The sequence below is a fragment of the Ranitomeya imitator genome, chromosome 4 (assembly GCF_032444005.1).
Source record: "Ranitomeya imitator isolate aRanImi1 chromosome 4, aRanImi1.pri, whole genome shotgun sequence".
Lineage (NCBI taxonomy): Eukaryota > Metazoa > Chordata > Amphibia > Anura > Dendrobatidae > Ranitomeya > Ranitomeya imitator.
In genome coordinates this window covers 409,413,905-409,435,442 of record NC_091285.1, presented here as the reverse complement: position 1 = coordinate 409,435,442, position 21,538 = coordinate 409,413,905, and the positions used below count along the sequence as shown (strand labels likewise).

Sequence of the window (21,538 nt, the reverse complement as noted above, 5' to 3'; positions counted from 1 at the left end):
GAAGTGGCTGATCTTCTGGGACACCTTAAGAGAAATCATATTTATACTAGTTTTGACTGTATTATGAGGCAAAATCTGATTAAGGCAGAAGAGGAGATTAAAGGAAGATAGCCAGGACTTCTGAAAAATTATTTTGTGTATTTTTGGGGGGTGTTGTAAACTAAGATAATATTTGAATACATATTTTTAATCTGTTCTAGTTCAGTACAGGTGGAAACAAACCAGCCATATGGATCGACACAGGAATTCATTCTCGTGAGTGGATCACCCAGGCCACAGGTGTATGGACAGCTAAAAAGGTCATGGTCAAAAGTAACATGTATAATAATAATAATCATAATTATATATTTACTGTAATCCATCTATGTCATGCAAACTTTCAGTAGATAGCTGCTAAAAGGATATTGTATACCTTGGTCAATAAATGGATGCATCTTCCAATTTTACGTATAGATTGCAAGCAGCTATGGCATCGACTCATCACTTACTGATATTCTAAACCATTTTGACATATTTTTGGAGATTGTTACCAACCCTGACGGCTATGCATACACACACAGTACGGTAAGATTTGCACTGTTAATTACCGTAGATTAATAACCAGAGATTGTGTAATTGTCATAGTACAGCAGGAAAGCACAACTTTGTAACAACTTTTCTCTGATTTCCTTCACACAATAGTAAATTAAATAGGTAACCTGATACACAGTATTGGTGGTGTAGGGATCCACTCACTCTTTGGCAGCAATTTCAGGAAGACACATACTCAAATTCAGACATTAAATGAGGCAGGTGAACTGCCTTTTATAGCCTGTTCCTAGACCTGGAACAGGAGGCAAGTGAGCAGCCGATCCACCGCCGCTCTTTCAGCTGCTCCAAAAACTCAGACCCATGAAAAACCCTTCAGCACTATATGCACTGGAGCTTTCTTCTCCGGGTCCTACATCACCGAGGCTTGGCACCTTGGGGACACATACCTCTTGTTCAGGATCTGTCCAGCTGCCACCTTACAGAGGACATATACTGCTACTAAATTTCTCCTTTGATGGTTCTTCACAACACTGTTAAAAAGGGGTTAATTTCAAGATAATAAGTTATCCCCTATCCATTGGATACCCAACAATCCCAAGAACAGAGCTGTGGAACCCAGAAACCAGGATTTGTAGAGCGCCATCTTGAATAGAGTGGAGGTGAGCATACTCGACCTCCACTCTATTGTCTATGGGATTACTGGAGAAAGCCAAGCACAGCGCTCCACTATTCCCGATTTCAGAGGTCCATTCTCGAGATAGCAGAGTGTCCCATAGGTTGGACTCCGTTCTGTCAGTTACCTCCTATTCTATGAATTGTGGACAACTTACTGTCTTGAGAATAAGCCATTGAGTTTGGCTACTGTTGGAAAATGTAATCACATGTTCACACTTTTGAACCGTTTCTTTCATGGCTTATTTAAATTATTTAATACATGGGTTCTTTCAGAATCGCATGTGGAGAAAGACCAGGTCGATCAATGTGGGCTCTTCTTGCATTGGTGTGGATCCCAACAGGAATTGGAATGCAGGTTTTGGAGGTACAAAACTTGATTAAATGATTAATATTTATATCATAGTAAAAGTACACATGAAAGGAATTTAGATTACAACCTACGTCATACTTAAATAATTTTTTCCGCAATTTAATGCTACATTTCTTTGATAGATCTTGTTAAACACACCATTTTTTATTTCGAATCAAGTAAAATAATGTTTTTGTGTCTAGATATTGATATTACTTATCGTGTATACTCGTGTATAAGCCTAGTTTTTCAGCACATTTTTTTGTGCTGAAAACACCCCCCTCGGCTTATACACGAGTCATTGTCCCAGAATGACGGCAGGGGAAGGGGAGCGGCGGAGCAGCGGTTAACAGAGGCATGAGTCGGCGGCTGCAGCTATAGCCTGTGCTAACTGCTAAAGAGAAATGAATATTCACTGCGCTGGCAGTGAATATTAATTTCTCTGATAGCGCGCAGTTACAGCCGCAGCCACCGGCTTCCAGAACACATCCTACTTGAGGTACCTTCCCTGTGCGCCTTCGCTGCATCTTGTTCCGGCCGGCGCAAGCAGCTCTTCTGGCCGAGTGATCACGTGTCCCTCGCTCATTAAGGTAATGAATATTCACGTCTCTTCACTCCCATAGGCATGGAGTGAATATTCATTACCTTAATGAGCGGGGACACGTGATCGCTCAGCCGCAGGAGCTGCTGGCGCCGGAACGAGATGCAGCGAGGGCACGCAGGGAAGGCAAGTAGGATGAGTTGCTTTTTTATAGGAACCATGCATACAGGGATAGGGGATAAGGACAGGGATGGGGAGCCATGCATACCAGAATAGGGATGAGGGGTCAATGTATACCCAGCTTATGCTCGATTCAATGTGTTTTCCCAGTTTTTCGTGACAAATTTAGGTGCCTTGGCTTATACTCAGGTCGGCTTATACTCGAGTATATACAGTACTTATTATGGCGCCTCTTGGTGATTTTTACATTTCCTGTCAGAGGATCCGCTTACTGTATCCAGTCCTAATGGTGACAATTTCAGCAGCTCAGTGCTATGCCCTAGATCTTTATGTACATAGGCCACTGAAGGATGTCTGTTGTTGTGCAGCAAGCCACAAGAACTCTGAGCACTAGGAACAAAGATGGTAGACAGTATGAAAGGGGATCAAAATGACATCAAGAGGCACCATAATAAAGTATGTAACAGCACTATCTAAACACAGGAGCCTTTCTTTTTAATGTTTTGTGATCTAATAGAAAATTTTTATTTTTATAATTGTAATTTTTATTGTTATTGTTTAATGTTACCAATTTTTACAGGAACAGAAAAAAATAATTAGGCATTTTAGATTTTTCCCTATCATTTATAGGTTAGCAACTGATCTTATACTATAGTAATAGCTAAACATTTTCAAGTAGATAAAGAGTAAAATTTTACAAACAAACACACAGACTCAGGCAAAAGGAAAGCAAGGGAAATGATGTGGAATGTTATGACCTAGTTATATTCATCTCATAGAGGTCATATATTTAACATGGACCTAAAGGAATCCCAAAGTTAAATCTTTATACAGTAAAAATGTTTTGGTTTTTGCAAACTGGACACGTAGTCTAAACTACCACTGTCAGTTGTGGGTCGCACCAACTTGGTCAAGATGATCAGGATGCCACAATTGCTACACACACGTGGTCAAAATTGTTGGTGCCCCTCGTTTAATGGTCACAGAAATAACTTGAATCTGACAAAAGTAATTAAAAGATCTATGCAAATGAACAAATGAAAGTCAGACATTACTTTTGAACCATGCTTCCACAGAATTTTTAAGAAAATAAAACTCATTAAATAGGCCTGGACAGAAATGATGGTACCCTGTTATGGCTGGCAATCAGGCAACACAGCGTGCAGTAATCAGCGCACATACAGAGATCTGGCAATAACCAAAAACAATAGGACGAGCTCTGAGACGTGGAATCTCTGTAGACTGCAGTACCTGATCTATCCTCACACAACTGGAAGCAGCAGTGGATTGCGCCTATCAACTACCTATGCAACTCGGCACTGCCTGAGGAGCTGACTAGCCTGAAGATAGAAATACAAGCCTGACTTACCTCAGAGAAATACCCCAAAGGAATAGGCAGCCCCCACATATAATGACTGTTAGCAAGATGAAAAGACAAACGTAGGAATGAAATAGATTCAGCAAAGTGAGGCCCGATATTCTAGACAGAGCGAGGATAGCAAAGAGAACTATGCAGTCTACAAAAAACCCTAAAACGAAAACCACGCAAAGGGGCAAAAAGACCCACCGTGCCGAACTAACAGCACGGCGGTGCACCCCTTTGCTTCTCAGAGCTTCCAGCAAAAGATAATAACAAGCTGGACAGAAAAAACAGAAAACAAACTAGAAGCACTTATCTAGCAGAGCAGCAGGCCCAAGGAAAGATGCAGTAGCTCAGATCCAACACTGGAACATTGACAAGGAGCAAGGAAGACAGACTCAGGTGGAGCTAAATAGCAAGGCAGCCAACGAGCTCACCAAAACACCTGAGGGAGGAAGCCCAGAGACTGCAATACCACTTGTGACCACAGAAGTGAACTCAGCCACAGAATTCACAACAGTACCCCCCCCTTGAGGAGGGGTCACCGAACCCTCACCAGAACCCCCAGGCCGACCAGGATGAGCCACATGAAAGGCACGAACAAGATCTGGGGCATGGACATCAGAGGCAAAAACCCAGGAATTATCTTCCTGAGCATAACCCTTCCATTTGACCAGATACTGGAGTTTCCGTCTAGAGACACGAGAATCCAAAATCTTCTCCACAATATACTCCAATTCCCCCTCCACCAAAACAGGGGCAGGAGGCTCCACAGATGGAACCATAGGTGCCACGTATCTCCTCAACAACGACCTATGGAATACATTATGTATGGAAAAGGAGTCTGGGAGGGTCAGACGAAAAGACACCGGATTGAGAATCTCAGAAATCCTATACGGACCAATAAAACGAGGTTTAAATTTAGGAGAGGAAACCTTCATAGGTATATGACGAGAAGATAACCAAACCAGATCCCCAACACGAAGTCGGGGTCCCACACGGCGTCTGCGATTAGCGAAAAGCTGAGCCTTCTCCTGGGACAAGGTCAAATTGTCCACTACCTGAGTCCAGATCTGCTGCAACCTGTCCACCACATAATCCACACCAGGACAGTCCGAAGACTCAACCTGTCCTGAAGAGAAACGAGGATGGAACCCAGAATTGCAGAAAAATGGAGAGACCAAGGTAGCCGAGCTGGCCCGATTATTAAGGGCGAACTCAGCCAACGGCAAAAATGACACCCAATCATCCTGGTCAGCGGAAACAAAACATCTCAGATATGTTTCCAAGGTCTGATTGGTTCGTTCGGTCTGGCCATTAGTCTGAGGATGGAAGGCCGAGGAGAAAGATAGGTCAATGCCCATCCTACCACAAAAGGCTCGCCAGAACCTCGAGACAAACTGGGAACCTCTGTCAGAAACAATATTCTCAGGAATGCCATGTAAACGAACCACATGCTGGAAGAACAAAGGCACCAAATCAGAGGAGGAAGGCAATTTAACCAAGGGCACCAGATGGACCATTTTAGAAAAGCGATCACAGACCACCCAAATGACAGACATCTTTTGAGAAACGGGAAGGTCAGAAATGAAATCCATCGAAATATGTGTCCAAGGCCTCTTCGGGACCGGCAAGGGCAAAAGCAACCCACTGGCACGTGAACAGCAGGGCTTAGCCCTAGCACAAATTCCACAGGACTGCACAAAAGCACGCACATCCCGTGACAGAGATGGCCACCAGAAGGATCTAGCAACCAACTCCCTGGTACCAAAGATTCCTGGATGACCGACCAGCACCGAACAATGAAGTTCAGAGATAACTTTACTAGTCCACCTATCAGGGACGAACAGTTTCTCGGCCGGACAACGATCAGGTTTATTAGCCTGAAATTTCTGCAACACTCTCCGCAAATCAGGGGAGATGGCAGACACAATGACTCCTTCCTTGAGGATACTCGCCGGCTCAGATAACCCCGGAGAGTCGGGCACAAAACTCCTAGACAGAGCATCCGCCTTCACATTTTTAGAGCCAGGAAGGTATGAAATCACAAAATCAAAACGAGCAAAAAATAACGACCAACGGGCCTGTCTAGGATTCAAGCGCTTGGCAGACTCAAGATAAGTAAGGTTCTTATGATCAGTCAAAACCACCACGCGATGCTTAGCACCCTCAAGCCAATGACGCCACTCCTCGAATGCCCACTTCATGGCCAGCAACTCTCGGTTGCCCACATCATAATTACGCTCAGCAGCAGAAAATTTCCTGGAAAAGAAAGCACATGGTTTGAACACTGAGCAACCAGAACCTCTCTGTGACAAAACCGCCCCTGCACCAATCTCAGAAGCATCAACCTCGACCTGGAACGGAAGAGAAACATCAGGTTGACACAACACAGGGGCACAGCAAAAACGACGCTTCAACTCCTGAAAAGCTTCCACGGCAGCAGAAGACCAATTAACCAAATCAGCACCCTTCTTGGTCAAATCGGTCAATGGTCTGGCAATGCTAGAAAAATTACAGATGAAGCGACGATAAAAATTAGCAAAGCCCAGGAATTTCTGCAGACTTTTTAGAGATGTCGGCTGAGTCCAATCCTGGATGGCCTGAACCTTAACCGGATCCATCTCGATAGTAGAAGGGGAAAAGATGAACCCCAAAAATGAAACTTTCTGCACACCGAAGAGACACTTTGATCCCTTCACGAACAAGGAATTAACACGCAGTACCTGGAAAACCATTCTGACTTGCTTCACATGAGACTCCCAATCATCTGAGAAGATCAAAATGTCATCCAAGTAAACAATCAAGAATTTATCCAGATACTCACGGAAAATGTCATGCATAAAAGACTGAAAAACAGATGGAGCATTGGCAAGTCCGAACGGCATCACCAGATACTCAAAATGACCCTCGGGCGTATTAAATGCCGTTTTCCATTCATCTCCCTGCCTGATTCTCACCAGATTATACGCACCACGAAGATCAATCTTAGTAAACCAACTAGCCCCCTTAATCCGAGCAAACAAGTCAGAAATCAATGGCAAGGGATACTGAAACTTAACAGTGATCTTATTAAGAAGGCGGTAATCAATACACGGTCTTAGCGAACCATCCTTCTTGGCTACAAAAAAGAACCCTGCTCCCAATGGTGACGACGATGGGCGAATATGTCCCTTCTCCAGGGACTCCTTCACATAACTGCGCATAGCGGTGTGTTCAGGTACGGACAAATTAAATAAACGACCCTTAGGGAATTTACTACCAGGAATCAAATCGATAGCACAATCACAATTCCTATGCGGAGGAAGGGCATCAGACTTGGACTCTTCAAATACATCCTGAAAGTCCGACAAGAACTCTGGGATGTCAGAAGGAATGGATGACGAAATAGACAAAAATGGAACATCACCATGTACTCCCTGACAACCCCAGCTGGTTACCGACATAGAGTTCCAATCCAATACTGGATTATGGGTTTGTAGCCATGGCAACCCCAACACGACCACATCATGCAAATTATGCAGTACCAAAAAGCGAATAACTTCCTGATGTGCAGGAGCCATGCACATGGTCAGCTGGGCCCAGTACTGAGGCTTATTCTTGGCCAGAGGTGTAGCATCAATTCCTCTCAACGGAATAGGACACCGCAAAGGCTCCAAGAAAAATCCACAACGTTTAGCATAATCCAAATCCATCAGATTCAGGGCAGCGCCTGAATCCACAAACGCCATGACAGAATATGATGACAAAGAGCACATTAAGGTAATGGACAAAAGGAATTTGGACTGTACAGTACCAATAACGGCAGAGCTATCGAACCGCCTAGTGCGTTTAGGACAATTAGAAATAGCATGAGTAGAATCACCACAATAGAAACACAGTCTGTTCAGACGTCTGTGTTCGTGCCGTTCTACTTTAGTCATAGTCCTGTCGCACTGCATAGGCTCAGGCTTACTCTCAGACAATACCGCCAGATGGTGCACAGATTTACGCTCGCGCAAGCGACGACCGATCTGAATGGCCAAGGACATAGACTCATTCAAACCAGCAGGCATAGGAAATCCCACCATTACATCCTTAAGAGCTTCAGAGAGACCCTTTCTGAACAAAGCCGCTAGTGCAGATTCATTCCACAGAGTGAGTACTGACCATTTTCTAAATTTCTGACAATATACTTCTACATCATCCTGACCCTGGCATAAAGCCAGCAGATTTTTCTCAGCTTGATCCACTGAATTAGGCTCATCGTAAAGCAATCCCAGCGCCTGGAAAAATGCATCAACATTACTCAATGCAGAATCTCCTGGTGCAAGAGAAAACGCCCAGTCCTGTGGGTCGCCGCGCAAAAAAGAAATAATAATCAAAACCTGTTGAATAGGATTACCAGAAGAATGAGGTTTCAAGGCCAAAAATAGCTTACAATTATTTCTGAAGCTCAGGAACTTAGTTCTGTCACCAAAAAACAAATCAGGAATCGGAATTCTTGGTTCTAGCATCGATTTCTGATCAATAGTATCTTGAATCTTTTGTACATTTACAACGAGATTATCCATTGAGGAGCACAGAGCCTGAATATCCATGTCCACAGCTGTGTCCTGAAGCACTCTAATGTCTAGGGGAAAAAAAAGACTGAAGACAGAGCTAAGAAAAAAAAATGATGTCAGGATTTCTTTTTTCCCTCTATTGGAAATCATTGAAGGGCTCCTTGTACTGTTATGGCTGGCAATCAGGCAACACAGCGTGCAGTAATCAGCGCACATACAGAGATCTGGCAATAACCAAAAACAATAGGACGAGCTCTGAGACGTGGAATCTCTGTAGACTGCAGTACCTGATCTATCCTCACACAACTGGAAGCAGCAGTGGATTGCGCCTATCAACTACCTATGCAACTCGGCACTGCCTGAGGAGCTGACTAGCCTGAAGATAGAAATACAAGCCTGACTTACCTCAGAGAAATACCCCAAAGGAATAGGCAGCCCCCACATATAATGACTGTTAGCAAGATGAAAAGACAAACGTAGGAATGAAATAGATTCAGCAAAGTGAGGCCCGATATTCTAGACAGAGCGAGGATAGCAAAGAGAACTATGCAGTCTACAAAAAACCCTAAAACGAAAACCACGCAAAGGGGCAAAAAGACCCACCGTGCCGAACTAACAGCACGGCGGTGCACCCCTTTGCTTCTCAGAGCTTCCAGCAAAAGATAATAACAAGCTGGACAGAAAAAACAGAAAACAAACTAGAAGCACTTATCTAGCAGAGCAGCAGGCCCAAGGAAAGATGCAGTAGCTCAGATCCAACACTGGAACATTGACAAGGAGCAAGGAAGACAGACTCAGGTGGAGCTAAATAGCAAGGCAGCCAACGAGCTCACCAAAACACCTGAGGGAGGAAGCCCAGAGACTGCAATACCACTTGTGACCACAGAAGTGAACTCAGCCACAGAATTCACAACAGTACCCCTGAAAATAATGTGACAAAAGGGACATCTTAAATCAAAGTGTGTCCACTAACTATCATCACAGGTGTGTACAATCTTGGAATCAGTGAGTGGGCCTGTATATAGGGCTACAGATACTTACTGTGCTGTTTGGTGACATGGTGTGTGTCACACTCAACATGGACTAGAGGAAGCGAAGGAAAGAGTTGTCTCAGGAGATTAGAAAGAAAATTATAGACAAACATGTTAAAGGTAAAAGTTATAAGACCATCTCCAAGAGGCTTGATGTCTCTGTGACTACAGTTGCACATATTATTCAGAAATTTAAGATCTATGTGACCCACCCATTGTGGGTTTTTCTGTCATTAAACGATGGGTACCAACAATTATGATCACGTGTGTATGTGCTGAATAATGCTCCAATTTTTATGCCCCAGACATATTTCTTTAAAATTAATGGGATGTTTAGAGACTTAATCTGGGGAAGACACTCTCCAAGAATTAAACTGGAAACTCTGTAAAGCGATAAAACGATGGGTTGCCTTGCAGTCCCCAATCCATGGGTTTATTACATGGCAGCTCAGCTCCAGCACATTCGTGGGTGGGATGACCCTGGAAGGGGAGGGGGAGTTCAATGTTTACTACTCCAATCACATTTTAAATCACTCAGACTGTGTGAAGCATTGGAGGCTCACAAATGTAAGATACCCTCTTGTAGAACCCCAACTACGCTGTTAATACACAAACTTTGGGGGACGGTGAAGAAACTACAAGGTATACAAGGAATTTCACAATTTACATCATTGTGGGAAATGCCATGGCTAATCTATATAATTTGGAAGGGTTTAAAAACTAAAGTCTAAAAGGAGTAGAAAGATTTACACATGTTTTAGAGGGAAATACACTCAAGGAATTCTCAAAAATACAGAATGAATATGGACTACCCAACAAAGAATTTTATAAGTATCTTCAGTTACGACATGCATATCAGGCAGAGGGTCCCGTCCTAAATAACGGAGTGACCAAAAATTATGTAATACAGAGAATAGCCAGCTCGCATGACTCTGGAGGACTAATCTCATTACTTTATAGGTATATGAACGCAATGTATAGTGTTATCCGATCATCCTAAGTTTGTATTCAGGAAAGCCCAATCTGTAGGTACGGTAATTTGATAGCTCCAACTATGAAAACAGCCAAGTCGGCAGCCCCAGACCCATCCCCTACAGGCTTTATTCCATGCTGGACATGCTTATGCTGTATACATACATCTTTTAAACTACGTTTAATGATTCTCATAATAAAGAAACATTTTTTACAAAGGATTTTATGTCATGCACTACAACTGGGGTTATCTAATTAATACGGTGCCCATGCAAGAAAATATACTTAGGTCGCACCAAACGCAAACTCATGGACCGGGTTAAGGAACATCTTAATAATATTGAAAATGGTTTAAATGGCCACCCATTATCTAGACACTTTGATGAATTCCACAATAAGTCCACACGAGGAGTATATTTTTGCGGGATCCAGGTGGTCCTCAGAAATGCAAGGGGGGGATTACCTTAAACATATGTCACGGGTGGAATCCAATTGGATTTTTACCTTAGACTGTTTGGCCGCAAAGGTCCTTAACTTTGAAATTGAATTACGGTATATGCTTTCTCCTGACATCATGCAGTAATGCACACATGGGTAAGCGGATTTACTTAGCCCCATATTCCGCAGCCCGGAGGTAATTCCTATGTACTCACTAGGGGCCATTTTTATCTTTATATATATTTCCAATTCTATTGTACCTTATTATATATATTTTTAAAATAAATTAATCTTTTTTAAAAAATTATTTTTCCGTTTTTCATTAAAAATATTAATTCTACTATACACGTTTTTTACCCCCATATTCCCTTTTAGGGTTAACTTTATTTGGGACAAATCCGTTCTTGCTTTTATTACAAATAAAAAAATTTCTACAGAATGAAATAAAATTTTCACTAATCATTATAATATATAATTTTAATATTGCGCATTATTGCCACACCAACAGCTTCAGCAAGGGTGACACATCACTCAACCCAAGTATTTTACAGGTGTAGCAGATAGACTTAAGTCTGACATCTACAAATTTAACACTAGAATGCACCACTGTATATGCCTCTACTAGGAACTTCCTACTCTGTTGATGGATGTTTTTCACTTACATTGACGGTATGCAGTGGGGGGGGGCCATGGGCTCCTATGTTTATATAAGGCCAGATGTATCTAGGGTCAGCATCCCTGACGAAGAAGGTCCGAGCACCTTCAAAATGCGTCAGAAAGTTTGATACTTTCGTGCGCCAGTCCTCTGGTGACGTCACTCTGACCATGCCCCCCACACGAAGCGCTACTCATTGGCGGCATCTCTCTGCCGGAGCACGCCGCCACTCACCCGTTCCAGCTATACAGCAGTATCGGATGCTCCCCCACCACCCAGGGAGTACACTTCCCCGGTGGCACAGTGTACCTCCACTTATGCCCGCTCGTAACTCCATCAAGCTCCATACGGGACTACACTGTGAGTGTACTCTGCATCATCTGCATTCAATAGGAACCATGACATTTTGCCCTGCTATCCACTGAGCACAAGTAAGTTTGTCCTCACTCTTTAACAGCACCCCTGATCATATATCCTTGGCTTAATTACAGGTACTATTAGGGCTGCCACTAGAAATTTTGGGGCCCCATACTGGCAAAATTTTCGGGGCCCCCTTGAGACTCCGCCCAAGCTCCACCCCAGTCCCGCCTCCATGCTCCACCCCTCGAGCTGTCTACAGTCCCACTGCTCTCTCTTGGAAAATCTCCACTTCTCACCTATCACACATTGACAGTTCCCATCACTAGATCACACAGCTTTTGTTTTGGCCAAAAGATTTTTTAAGCCACCAAAATGACAAGGTAGACACTTTTGGCCGGGCCCTACTCTACTGTAACCTATTAAATATTTGTTAAAATATGCAATACAATTTAGGTATATTTTTATTTATTTTTCAATTTTTAAAATGACCAATAATATCACATACAAGGAACAAATACCACAGCACTATCACCAGATGATATATTACCACCACAGTGATCGAATAATATCAAATACAAGGAACAAATACCACCGCATCATGACCAGACCACATATTACCACCACATAGTGACTGAATACTACAATACTGATCAGTAATAAAAAAAAAAACCCACAATACTATCACCATCAGTGCCATTATACACAGGAGATCTGTACTTAGTATGCAGTGTCTGTACAGATAATACAGTGATCACCAGTGACATTATACACAGGAGCTCTGTATATAGTGTATAGGTAATACAGTGATCACTGGTGACATTGTACACAGGACCTCTGTATATAGTCTACACTGTATAGTGTCAGGGTATAGGTAACACTGACTCACCAGTGACATCTCTAGGTGAAGTCCTTCATCTTTCATCCAGCACAGAACGCCATCACTTCATCCAGCCAGGACTCGTCTCTGCAGGAAATAACACAGTTATCTCGAGCTCCATTTGTAGAACACATTACTTCATTTTCCCAGCCTCTACATTACACCACATGAAGAAGGCGACATAGTATTACTCTACACAGTAACAGGACCGCCCTCCATTTAAAACAGTATACTCAAAAAATAAAATAAATACATCACTGCAATAATAATATCTCTTAATTAGCCCCTATGGTAATATTCGCCATCCTAGCCCCCGTGTGTCTCATTCCTGGCGTCAGCCATATGTTCTCCCATCCTGCCCTCATGAGTATCCATTCTGCCCCATATGATCTCCCCATCCTGCCCCATCTGTCTCCATCGTATCCATCCTGCCCCATCTGTCTCCAATCCTGCCCCCAGTGTCTCCAATCCTGCCCCAGTGTCTCCAATCATGCCCGTATCTCCAATCATGCCCCCATGTCTGCAATCATGCCCCCTGTGTCTCCATTCTGCCCCATCTGTTTCCAATCCTGCCCCATCTGTCTCCAGTCATGCCGCCATGTCTTTCATCCTGCCCCCTGTGTCTCCATTCTGCCCCTGTGTCCAGCATTCTGCCCCTGTGTCCAGCTTTCTGCCCCTGTGTCCAGCTTTCTGCCCCTGTGTCCAGCATTCTGCCCCTGTGTCCAGCATTCTGCCCCTGTGTCCAGCATTCATGCCCCTGTGTCCAGCTTTCTGCCCCTGTGTCCAGCTTTCTGCCCCTGTGTCCAGCTTTCTGCCCCTGTGTCCAGCTTTCTGCCCGTGTCCAGCTTTCTGCCTCTGTGTCGAGCGTTCTGCCCCTGTGTCCAGCGTTCTGCCCCTGTGTCCAGCGTTCTGCCCCTGTGTCCAGCGTTCTGCCCCTGTGTCCAGCTTTATGCCCCTGTGTCCAGCGTTCTGCCCCCGTGTCCAGCGTTCTGCCCTGGGCCCCCCGGATCGCCGCTCTCAATAAAAAAAAAAAAAAAAAAGTTCTTCTCACCTGGCCGTGCTCCTGCGGCGGGCGAAGTTCTTTGTCTCCACGCAGCTGCAGCGTGCACTCGCCGGCGACTGACAATGATGTCAGACGCCGGCGACATGCACGCACGCTGCGGCTGACGTCGGCTGCCAGCCTCAGATTGGCTGGCGGCTGTTAACTATTGACGTGCAGGCCTGCGCCCGCACATCAATAGCTTTAAACAGCTGCAGCGTCGGCACTTAGGGCCCGGTGAGCAGATGAGACGGGGCCTGATGCGGGCCCCCTCTGCCCACCGGGCCCCATACGCCAGTCACGGCTGTAATGCCATGATGGTGGCCCTGGGTACTATCAATACTAGTGGGATTTGTTCACAGGGGATTTCTGCACCAACATAGCAGTGATTATAACAGTCCATCTGTTAATAGGTACTTCTGTACATACATACTTTTTTCTTCAGCGCAGATGTCTCCTTTATAGATATTTACACTTTATAGATATCAGTTGGACCTGGTATTAACAAAACACCCCATACAGTCAAAAGAAAAATGGGAGGGCATGATAGGCACTATTGAAGAGGGGTTGTGGCATGAAATACTGGAAAGAGTTCCACAGTTATCTTTGAGTTAGCCCCATAGATTTTCTCACTTACAGGTACTACACCAGTCATATAGAACACCCCAATTCCTCCATGATATAGGGCTCCATCCAGACCCCATATGTGCTAGAAGTAAAACATCCCCAGCTAATATGCTTCATATGATGTGGACATACTCTGCTTTGGAGATCTTCTGGAGGGATGTAATATTGATCATTATTAGAACAGTCAATACAGATCCCTCACCATTAGTATGTATACTGGGATATATAGAAGATCTGAGCACTGACGAACATGGCAAAATATCGGTAGCACACATGTTATACATGGCCAGGAAACTGATAGCCCAACATTGATTATCAGAGCAGGCCCTCACAGTAACAGAATTTATAAATATTAATTGGCCATTAAATCTGGAACAAAGCATATATTTGAAAAGGAAGGCCATCTGCAAATTTGAAAAAATATGGGCTCCATGCAGGCTCTGACTGGCCCACAGGGTAACAGGGGAATCGCCCAGTGGGCCCCTGTGTAGATCTGGGCCCCAACCCCACTATATGGGCAGTACTTGGCAGAATTCACTTGATTCATGCTGTACAGAAAAAAAGCAGCATCTCATCATTCATTAACCAAACTACCCAGTTTATTATTATATAGAGATATAGGTAAATTTGTGAACAAAGGTAGTATAATATTTGCGTGCAGGTGAAAAGTGGGCCCCCCAAAGTCAATGTTATTGGTGGGCCCTTGTCACTCCAGTCCGACACTGGCTCCATGGATTGATGGCTCCGGCCTAGCATCCAGAGAACTGCAAAAATTTTGACTAGGTCGATTTTTACTTGTGTATAGATTCAATATAAAGAGATGATAGGTGCTACATTCCATATTGGGCAGATATATATATATATATATGTGTGTGTGTGCCAAACCAAGATCTAGATTCATTCCCCATTAATATTGTTATGTTAGTGATTAGTGATTAGACTTCTAATCCGCTGTGGGCAGAGCTGTGAAATATTTATCTTAAAATGTTATGTTTAATAGGGTTTCATGTTGTGGGGGGATAGAAGAGGGACTGGTCCCTTTTATGATTGTGTTGTTGTTTTGTACTGCTGAGTTATAAATATAATTTTAATAACAAAGAAATATTTGATTTAAAAGAAATGTTTTGGTTTTGACAGTTTGTTACACTATGTTGTCCAGTATTTTTCAGGTGGATAGTAATTTTTAAGAAATCTGTCACCATACTTTTGTTACCCTATATGAGAGTAGCATAATGAATATGCAGAAACCCTGATTCCAGCAATGTATTACTGGGCTGCTTGCTGCAGTTTTGATAAAATCACTGGTTTATCTGCTGCAGATCTCCCAGTGCTCTGAATGCTGAGCTCTGTATAACCCCGCCCACACCACTAATTTACAGCTTTCTGTGTATACTATGCATATGGAGAAAGCTGCCAATCAGCTGTGAGGGCTGATGGAGAGATTATATAGAGATCATGAATATGGACGACTACATTGCGTAGATAGTATGAACACCTTATTACAGAGTGTCAAGATGGGAAGCTCGATCATGGGACTCCTACTCAATGCAAAGAATACAAAGATATTGACTACTGCCATGTATGATTGGGACATATTTGAGATGGACGGTGACAAACTGGAAGTTGTAAAGGACTTCAACCTTCTCGGATCAATGATGCAGCGACGATACCTGAAGTCAATAGGAGACTAGCTATGACCAAATCAACAATGAAACCATTGGAAAAAGTGTTCAAATCGAGGAACATGTCACTGGCGAATAAGACACGGCTCGTACATATTCTGGTCTTTTCTGTAGTAACATATAGATTCGAAACCTGGACAATAAAGAAACACGACAGATGAAGAATCAGGACCTTTGAAATATGGTGCTGGAGAAGGATGTTATCAATACCATGGATGGCAAGAAGAGCAAACAAATCAATTTTGGAACACATCAAGTCAGTCATGTTACTCGAAGCAAGGATAACTGAGCTATGACTTGCCTCTTTTGGACACATCACATCAAGAGAGCAATCACTGGAGTAGGACATCATGGTCAGAAGAATAGAAGGAACAAGGGAAAAGGGAAGATCAGAAACCCGATGGCTTGATACTATCAAGATAACAATGTAGAAGACCCTTGTGGACCTATCTAGGCTTGCACAACATCGATCTTCCTACAGTAGAATGTTGTGCAAGCCTAGATAGGTCCACAAGGGTCTTCTACATTGTTATCTTGATAGTATCAAGCCATCGGGTTTCTGATCTTCCCTTTTCCCTTGTTCCTTCTATTCTTCTGACCATGATGTCCTACTCCAGTGATTGCTCTCTTGATGTGATGTGTCCAAAAGAGGCAAGTCATAGCTCAGTTATCCTTGCTTCGAGTAACATGACTGACTTGATGTGTTCCAAAATTGATTTGTTGATTCATCCATCAAGTTGCAATGGCGTGAGACTGAGCTGAAGACTGTTAAAATAAAAATAAACACTGCAACATGTTTAATAGGCCTCTAGTGATAATCTCCTGCTGATAAAACAAGCAGCCTAGTAAGTGACACATCACTGGAATCAGAGTCTTTGTCTCTACATGCTCTCACATTAGGTGGCAAAAACCTGCTGACAGATTCCCTTTAAGCTAAGCTGTGTGAGTCTATTGCAAATTCTGGAAAATCACTTTCAAAACGCAACCAGACAATGGTCACTAACATTAAGATTAGACTGTTCTCATGGAATTATTTAGTGACAATTTTTAGAGGATTAGATTATATTAGGTATATTTACAGGACACAAGGAAACTATTGGACATGCAGTTTTATTGTTTTGCAGGCCCTGGTTCCAGCAGTAATCCATGTGATGAGACGTATCATGGAGCTCATCCTCACTCTGAGCCTGAGGTTAACTCTGTTGCGGACTTTATTTTGGCTCATGGCAATGTGAAAGCTATGCTTACCATACACAGCTACTCGCAGATGCTTCTCTTTCCCTACGGCTACACTACTAATCTAGCACCTGACCACGAGGAGCTGGTAAGAATGAACAATGAACTTGACCTCCTTTATTCACATGACTTCTGTGGCAAATCGCTGGCTATCACTGGTGTCATACATGCAAACGTCACATTTATTTCCCTACTCTTAGCAAATTTTGAAACATCCTGGAAAATTCTCTTGTTGAACAAAATAAAAATCTACTAGAGAACAGTCAAGCATGCACAACATTACGAAGTTCAGTGTATTTAGCTAGATGCTTAACTATGAAGACAGGCTTTTACCTTTAATACTTTATAGATATATTCTTCCTTTATATAATATAGCAGGGGATTGGGGAGTGTGCAGGGCCATGTTAGTCCAGCACAAGAGAAAAATCTCAAAATACCAAATGCCACATAAAGGGTGATAATGGTATTAACGCTGAAACTATAAGTATTTCCCATTGGTTATGTGGCGTTGGCTTACTCGTTTAGCTTTTAGCCCCAATGGGCTCACAAATCTCTTATCTCATATATTTTTGGGGCAATCTTATAGCAAGTCAACTACTTTATCAGTATAATATGTGATAAGCTCCTATTATCTGGCAATTCATAGATATACGGGAAGAATGTGCACTACAACCTGTACATTCTCAAATGGTGCTCCTGGCTGGATATTGACCTGGAACACAAGGGCTGAAATGTCACCGATCCACCTCTACATGTACTAGTGAGGAAGTATAAACTACAAATTTTAAGTTAAACTGAGGACATCTTAGGTAAGGATGTGGATTATAGTCTGTGCTATTGCTCACGTTAGAAAGACAAAAAAGATGAAATAAGTTATATGAATATTGTACGCTTGCGAACTTTTGAGGCTGCTGAGCTGCAGACAGATTTTGTAACCCTTTTTTTTACTTTTTACTTTACTTTAGATCCAGATAGAAATAAAGAACATAGTAGACACATACGGAGCATGAAAAGTGTGTTACACTTGCTCTCCTTTGTATATTCAATAACTGAAAATGCAAGAAATATGAGAAGATTTGTGGTTTCAGAAATACCGGTATATTATTTCTACACCTAATAATATTCATTATGTTCTTAGATGGAACTGGCTAAACAAACCTCAGCGTCCTTGGCATCTTTGCATGGAACGCAATATACTTATGGAACCACTATTGCTACCATTTGTAAGTACTACACTACTATAATAATTGTCTTTATTAGGTTATGGGATAATGTATTATCAGAGGTGGATACAATGGTATCACCTAAGTACTAATTTCGGCACAAATACTTTTCCTTTCATAAAAGTGCTTTTATACTGCAAGATTATTATGAACCATTGCTCCTAGAAACAATAATTTCTACCTCCTAGGCATCTCCATGGTCTAGACACCAAGACACCAAGGAGAGCAGACGTGTCTGTCTGCTCTCTGCTGGATGAGGACAATAAGGCGCCGTGGTAGTGGCAGCCCATTGCAGCAGCAATAGTTTTGTTTTAGTTTTGTTTTGTTTTATTTTGTTTTGTTTTACTTTACTTTATTTTATTTTGGAATTATTTTTGTTATGTGTGAACTTTTTTCTTTCTGAACCTCAGCTTTTTTGGTACTCCTAAGGAATTTTCTTTTCCCCAGTACCTTCTCCTTCTGAACTTGGATCCGCTGGAATGCTTCCCTTGGATTTATGCTGAACCCTTGGATTTATGCTGAACCCTTGGAAGTCCCCTTGGCTGGTTGCTTCTGAACCTGGGATCCTCTGATTTGTTTCCCCTGGATGCATACTGCTACCCACAGCTTTCTGGATGTATGCTTCTGATCCTTGGCTCACCTGGAAGGTTTCCCTTGGATGTTTGCTGCTACCCGCAGCTATCTGGATTTACAGTGCATTTGTGATCACCTTGCAGCCTGGGACTGGTATTATACGCACCTACTGCCAGGCGGCCACTACCTGTCTGGGAATTGGCACAGCTATGTCTGGAGGAGTGCACTGTATACCTCCCTACACGGACAGGCTTAGTGCGACTAACATGGGCAAGGTTTTGATTGATGTCCCTAAGTCTGTTCATAACCGTGGGCCGACTTCTGGAGCTGCGCAGGCTAATGCCTTCTCCTGCAGTGGGTAGACCACGTGTCCCGTGTGAGGTAAGGTGACCCTACAGAGGCTGCAGAGCGGACAAAAAACTTAAGGCAAGGCGAAGACGGTTTAAACCTGTAGTTCCGTCCATCATCATGGGGAATGTTCAATCACTGGGTAATAAGTCGGATGAACTGCTGGCATTAATACGGACCCAGAGGGAATACAAAGAATGCATGATGTTTTACTGAAACATGGTTACGTGGCGAGATCCCGGACTCAAGTGTTTCAGTACCAGGATTTCACATGGTCCGGGTGGATAGAGACACTATGAAGAGCGGCAAAAAAAGGGCGGTGGAGTTATACTCTACATAAACAATGGTTGGTGCAATCAGGGGCATGTGACTGTAAGGGAGCGCCATTGTTGTCCGAACATTGAATTGCTAGCTGTTGGCCTCAGACCTTACTATATTCCTAGAGAATTCTCGCTTGTTACTGCAATAGTGTTGTACATACCACCAACTGCAAACCATGAGGCTGCAGGTGAAGTGCTGTCAGGAGTTATTGCTCGGCTCCAGCTGAAACACCCCAACTCGCTTACTGTAATCTCTGGGGATTTTAACCGGGCTAAAATTTCTACTGCCTTACCTAAATTTTATCAGTTTGTTAAATGTACAACACGTGACAAAATTACGTTGGACTTACTCTATGCGAATGTCAAGAATGCTTATTCATCGTCTACACTGCCGCCCTTGGGGAAGTCTGATCACAATCTTATACTATTGTCACCAGTCTACCAACCTGTTGTTAGAAAACAGCCTGCTACCATTAAATCAGTTAGAATGTGGAGTCCAGCAAATGAACAGGCTTTACAGGATTGCTTTCATCTTTCAGACTGGGATGAGTTGCTTGGGACAATGGACAAGTATACAAATGTTAATGAAGTGGTTGGTAGAGTGACTGACTACATTAACTTCTGCACTGATATGTTGGTGCCGACTAAAAAGATTAGGTGTTTTGCAAACAACAAGCCATGGATAACAAAGGAATTAAAGCATTTGCTCAACAGGAAAAAAAAGGCATTTAAACTAGGTGACAAAGTGGAAATTAAAATGATACAGCATGAATTGAAGCATAAAATAAAGGAGGCCCAGGAAGCCTTCAGAATTAAACTTGAAAAGAAACTGTCCCACAATAATACCAGGGAGGTTTGGTCAGGAATGAAATTACTGACTGGGCTTAAGCTGAGGCCTGAAAATGATCCAGGAACAATGGACAAGGCTAATGAGATGAACGAGTATTTCAATAGATTTAGCAGCACATGTGTACTGCCAACTGATAGTGGATGGGAACTGGGTGCAAATTCTGCAACATCGATATTGGAGGATGAGCAGACTAATTTTAGAGTATCCGAAAATGATGTGAGGAGGCAGTTTAAGTCACTTAACATTGGTAAAGCTGCAGGACCAGATGGACTCAGCTCACGTGTCCTTAAAGTGTGTGCAGACCAGCTGTGTACTGTCTTTACGCGCCTATTTAATGGAAGTATACAAACACAGAGGGTACCTGTGTTATGGAAAACTTCCTGTCTGGTGCCGGTACCTAAGACTTCTTCTCCTGCAACCCTAAATGACTATCGTCCTGTAGCCTTAACATCTCACGCTATGAAGGCCTTGGAAAGATTAGTGCTTGCTCACTTAAGACCAAGGGTCAATGCTTTTATCGATCCCCTTCAGTTTGCCTACCGACATAGATTGGGGGTGGATGATGCTATTCTTTCTCTGTTACATAGGGTACATTCATTTCTGGAGATGGACGGAACCACGGTGCGAGCGATGTTCTTCGATTTCTCGAGTGCATTTAACTCCCTGCAGCCACTTTTACTACACAAAAAGATGACTGATATGAAGGTGGAGGAGGGGATGAGAAATTGGATAACTGACTACCTATCAGATCAGCCACAGTTTGTACAGATGGGAGCAGTGGTGTCAAGCAGATTACTGAGCAGTGTAGGTGCCCCCCAGGGAACGGTGCTTGCGCCCTTTCTATTCACACTGTATACTTCAGACTTTCAGTATAAATCTGAACTTTGCCACCTTCAAAAATTTTCGGATGACTCCGTGGTTGTGGGATGCATTAGGGGAGATCAGGGGGATGAGGAATATAGAAGGGTGGTGTCGAATTTCGTGGATTGGTGCAATGGTAACTATCTACAACTAAATGTTAAGAAAACTAAGGAGTTGGTGGCCAACTATAGCAGGATTAAGTTGGAATGCTTACCGATCACTATTGCTGGTCAGGAGGTAGAGCAGGTGGAGAGTTACAAATATTT

At 43.0% G+C, this 21,538-nt stretch overlaps 1 protein-coding gene across 2 annotated transcripts in view; it reads left to right on the top strand.

Annotated features, from left to right (window-relative positions):
* Positions 1–21,538, top strand: part of LOC138674153 (carboxypeptidase A1-like) — a 92,025-nt gene that overhangs the window by 60,688 nt on the left and 9,799 nt on the right. For both annotated transcript variants that reach the window (XM_069762069.1, XM_069762068.1), the window contains 5 exons: positions 201–299; positions 454–564; positions 1,480–1,570; positions 16,986–17,185; positions 18,236–18,320. In XM_069762069.1, coding sequence (XP_069618170.1) covers positions 201–299; positions 454–564; positions 1,480–1,570; positions 16,986–17,185; positions 18,236–18,320 — 586 coding nt within the window. The remainder of the gene's footprint in view (positions 1–200; positions 300–453; positions 565–1,479; positions 1,571–16,985; positions 17,186–18,235; positions 18,321–21,538) is intronic.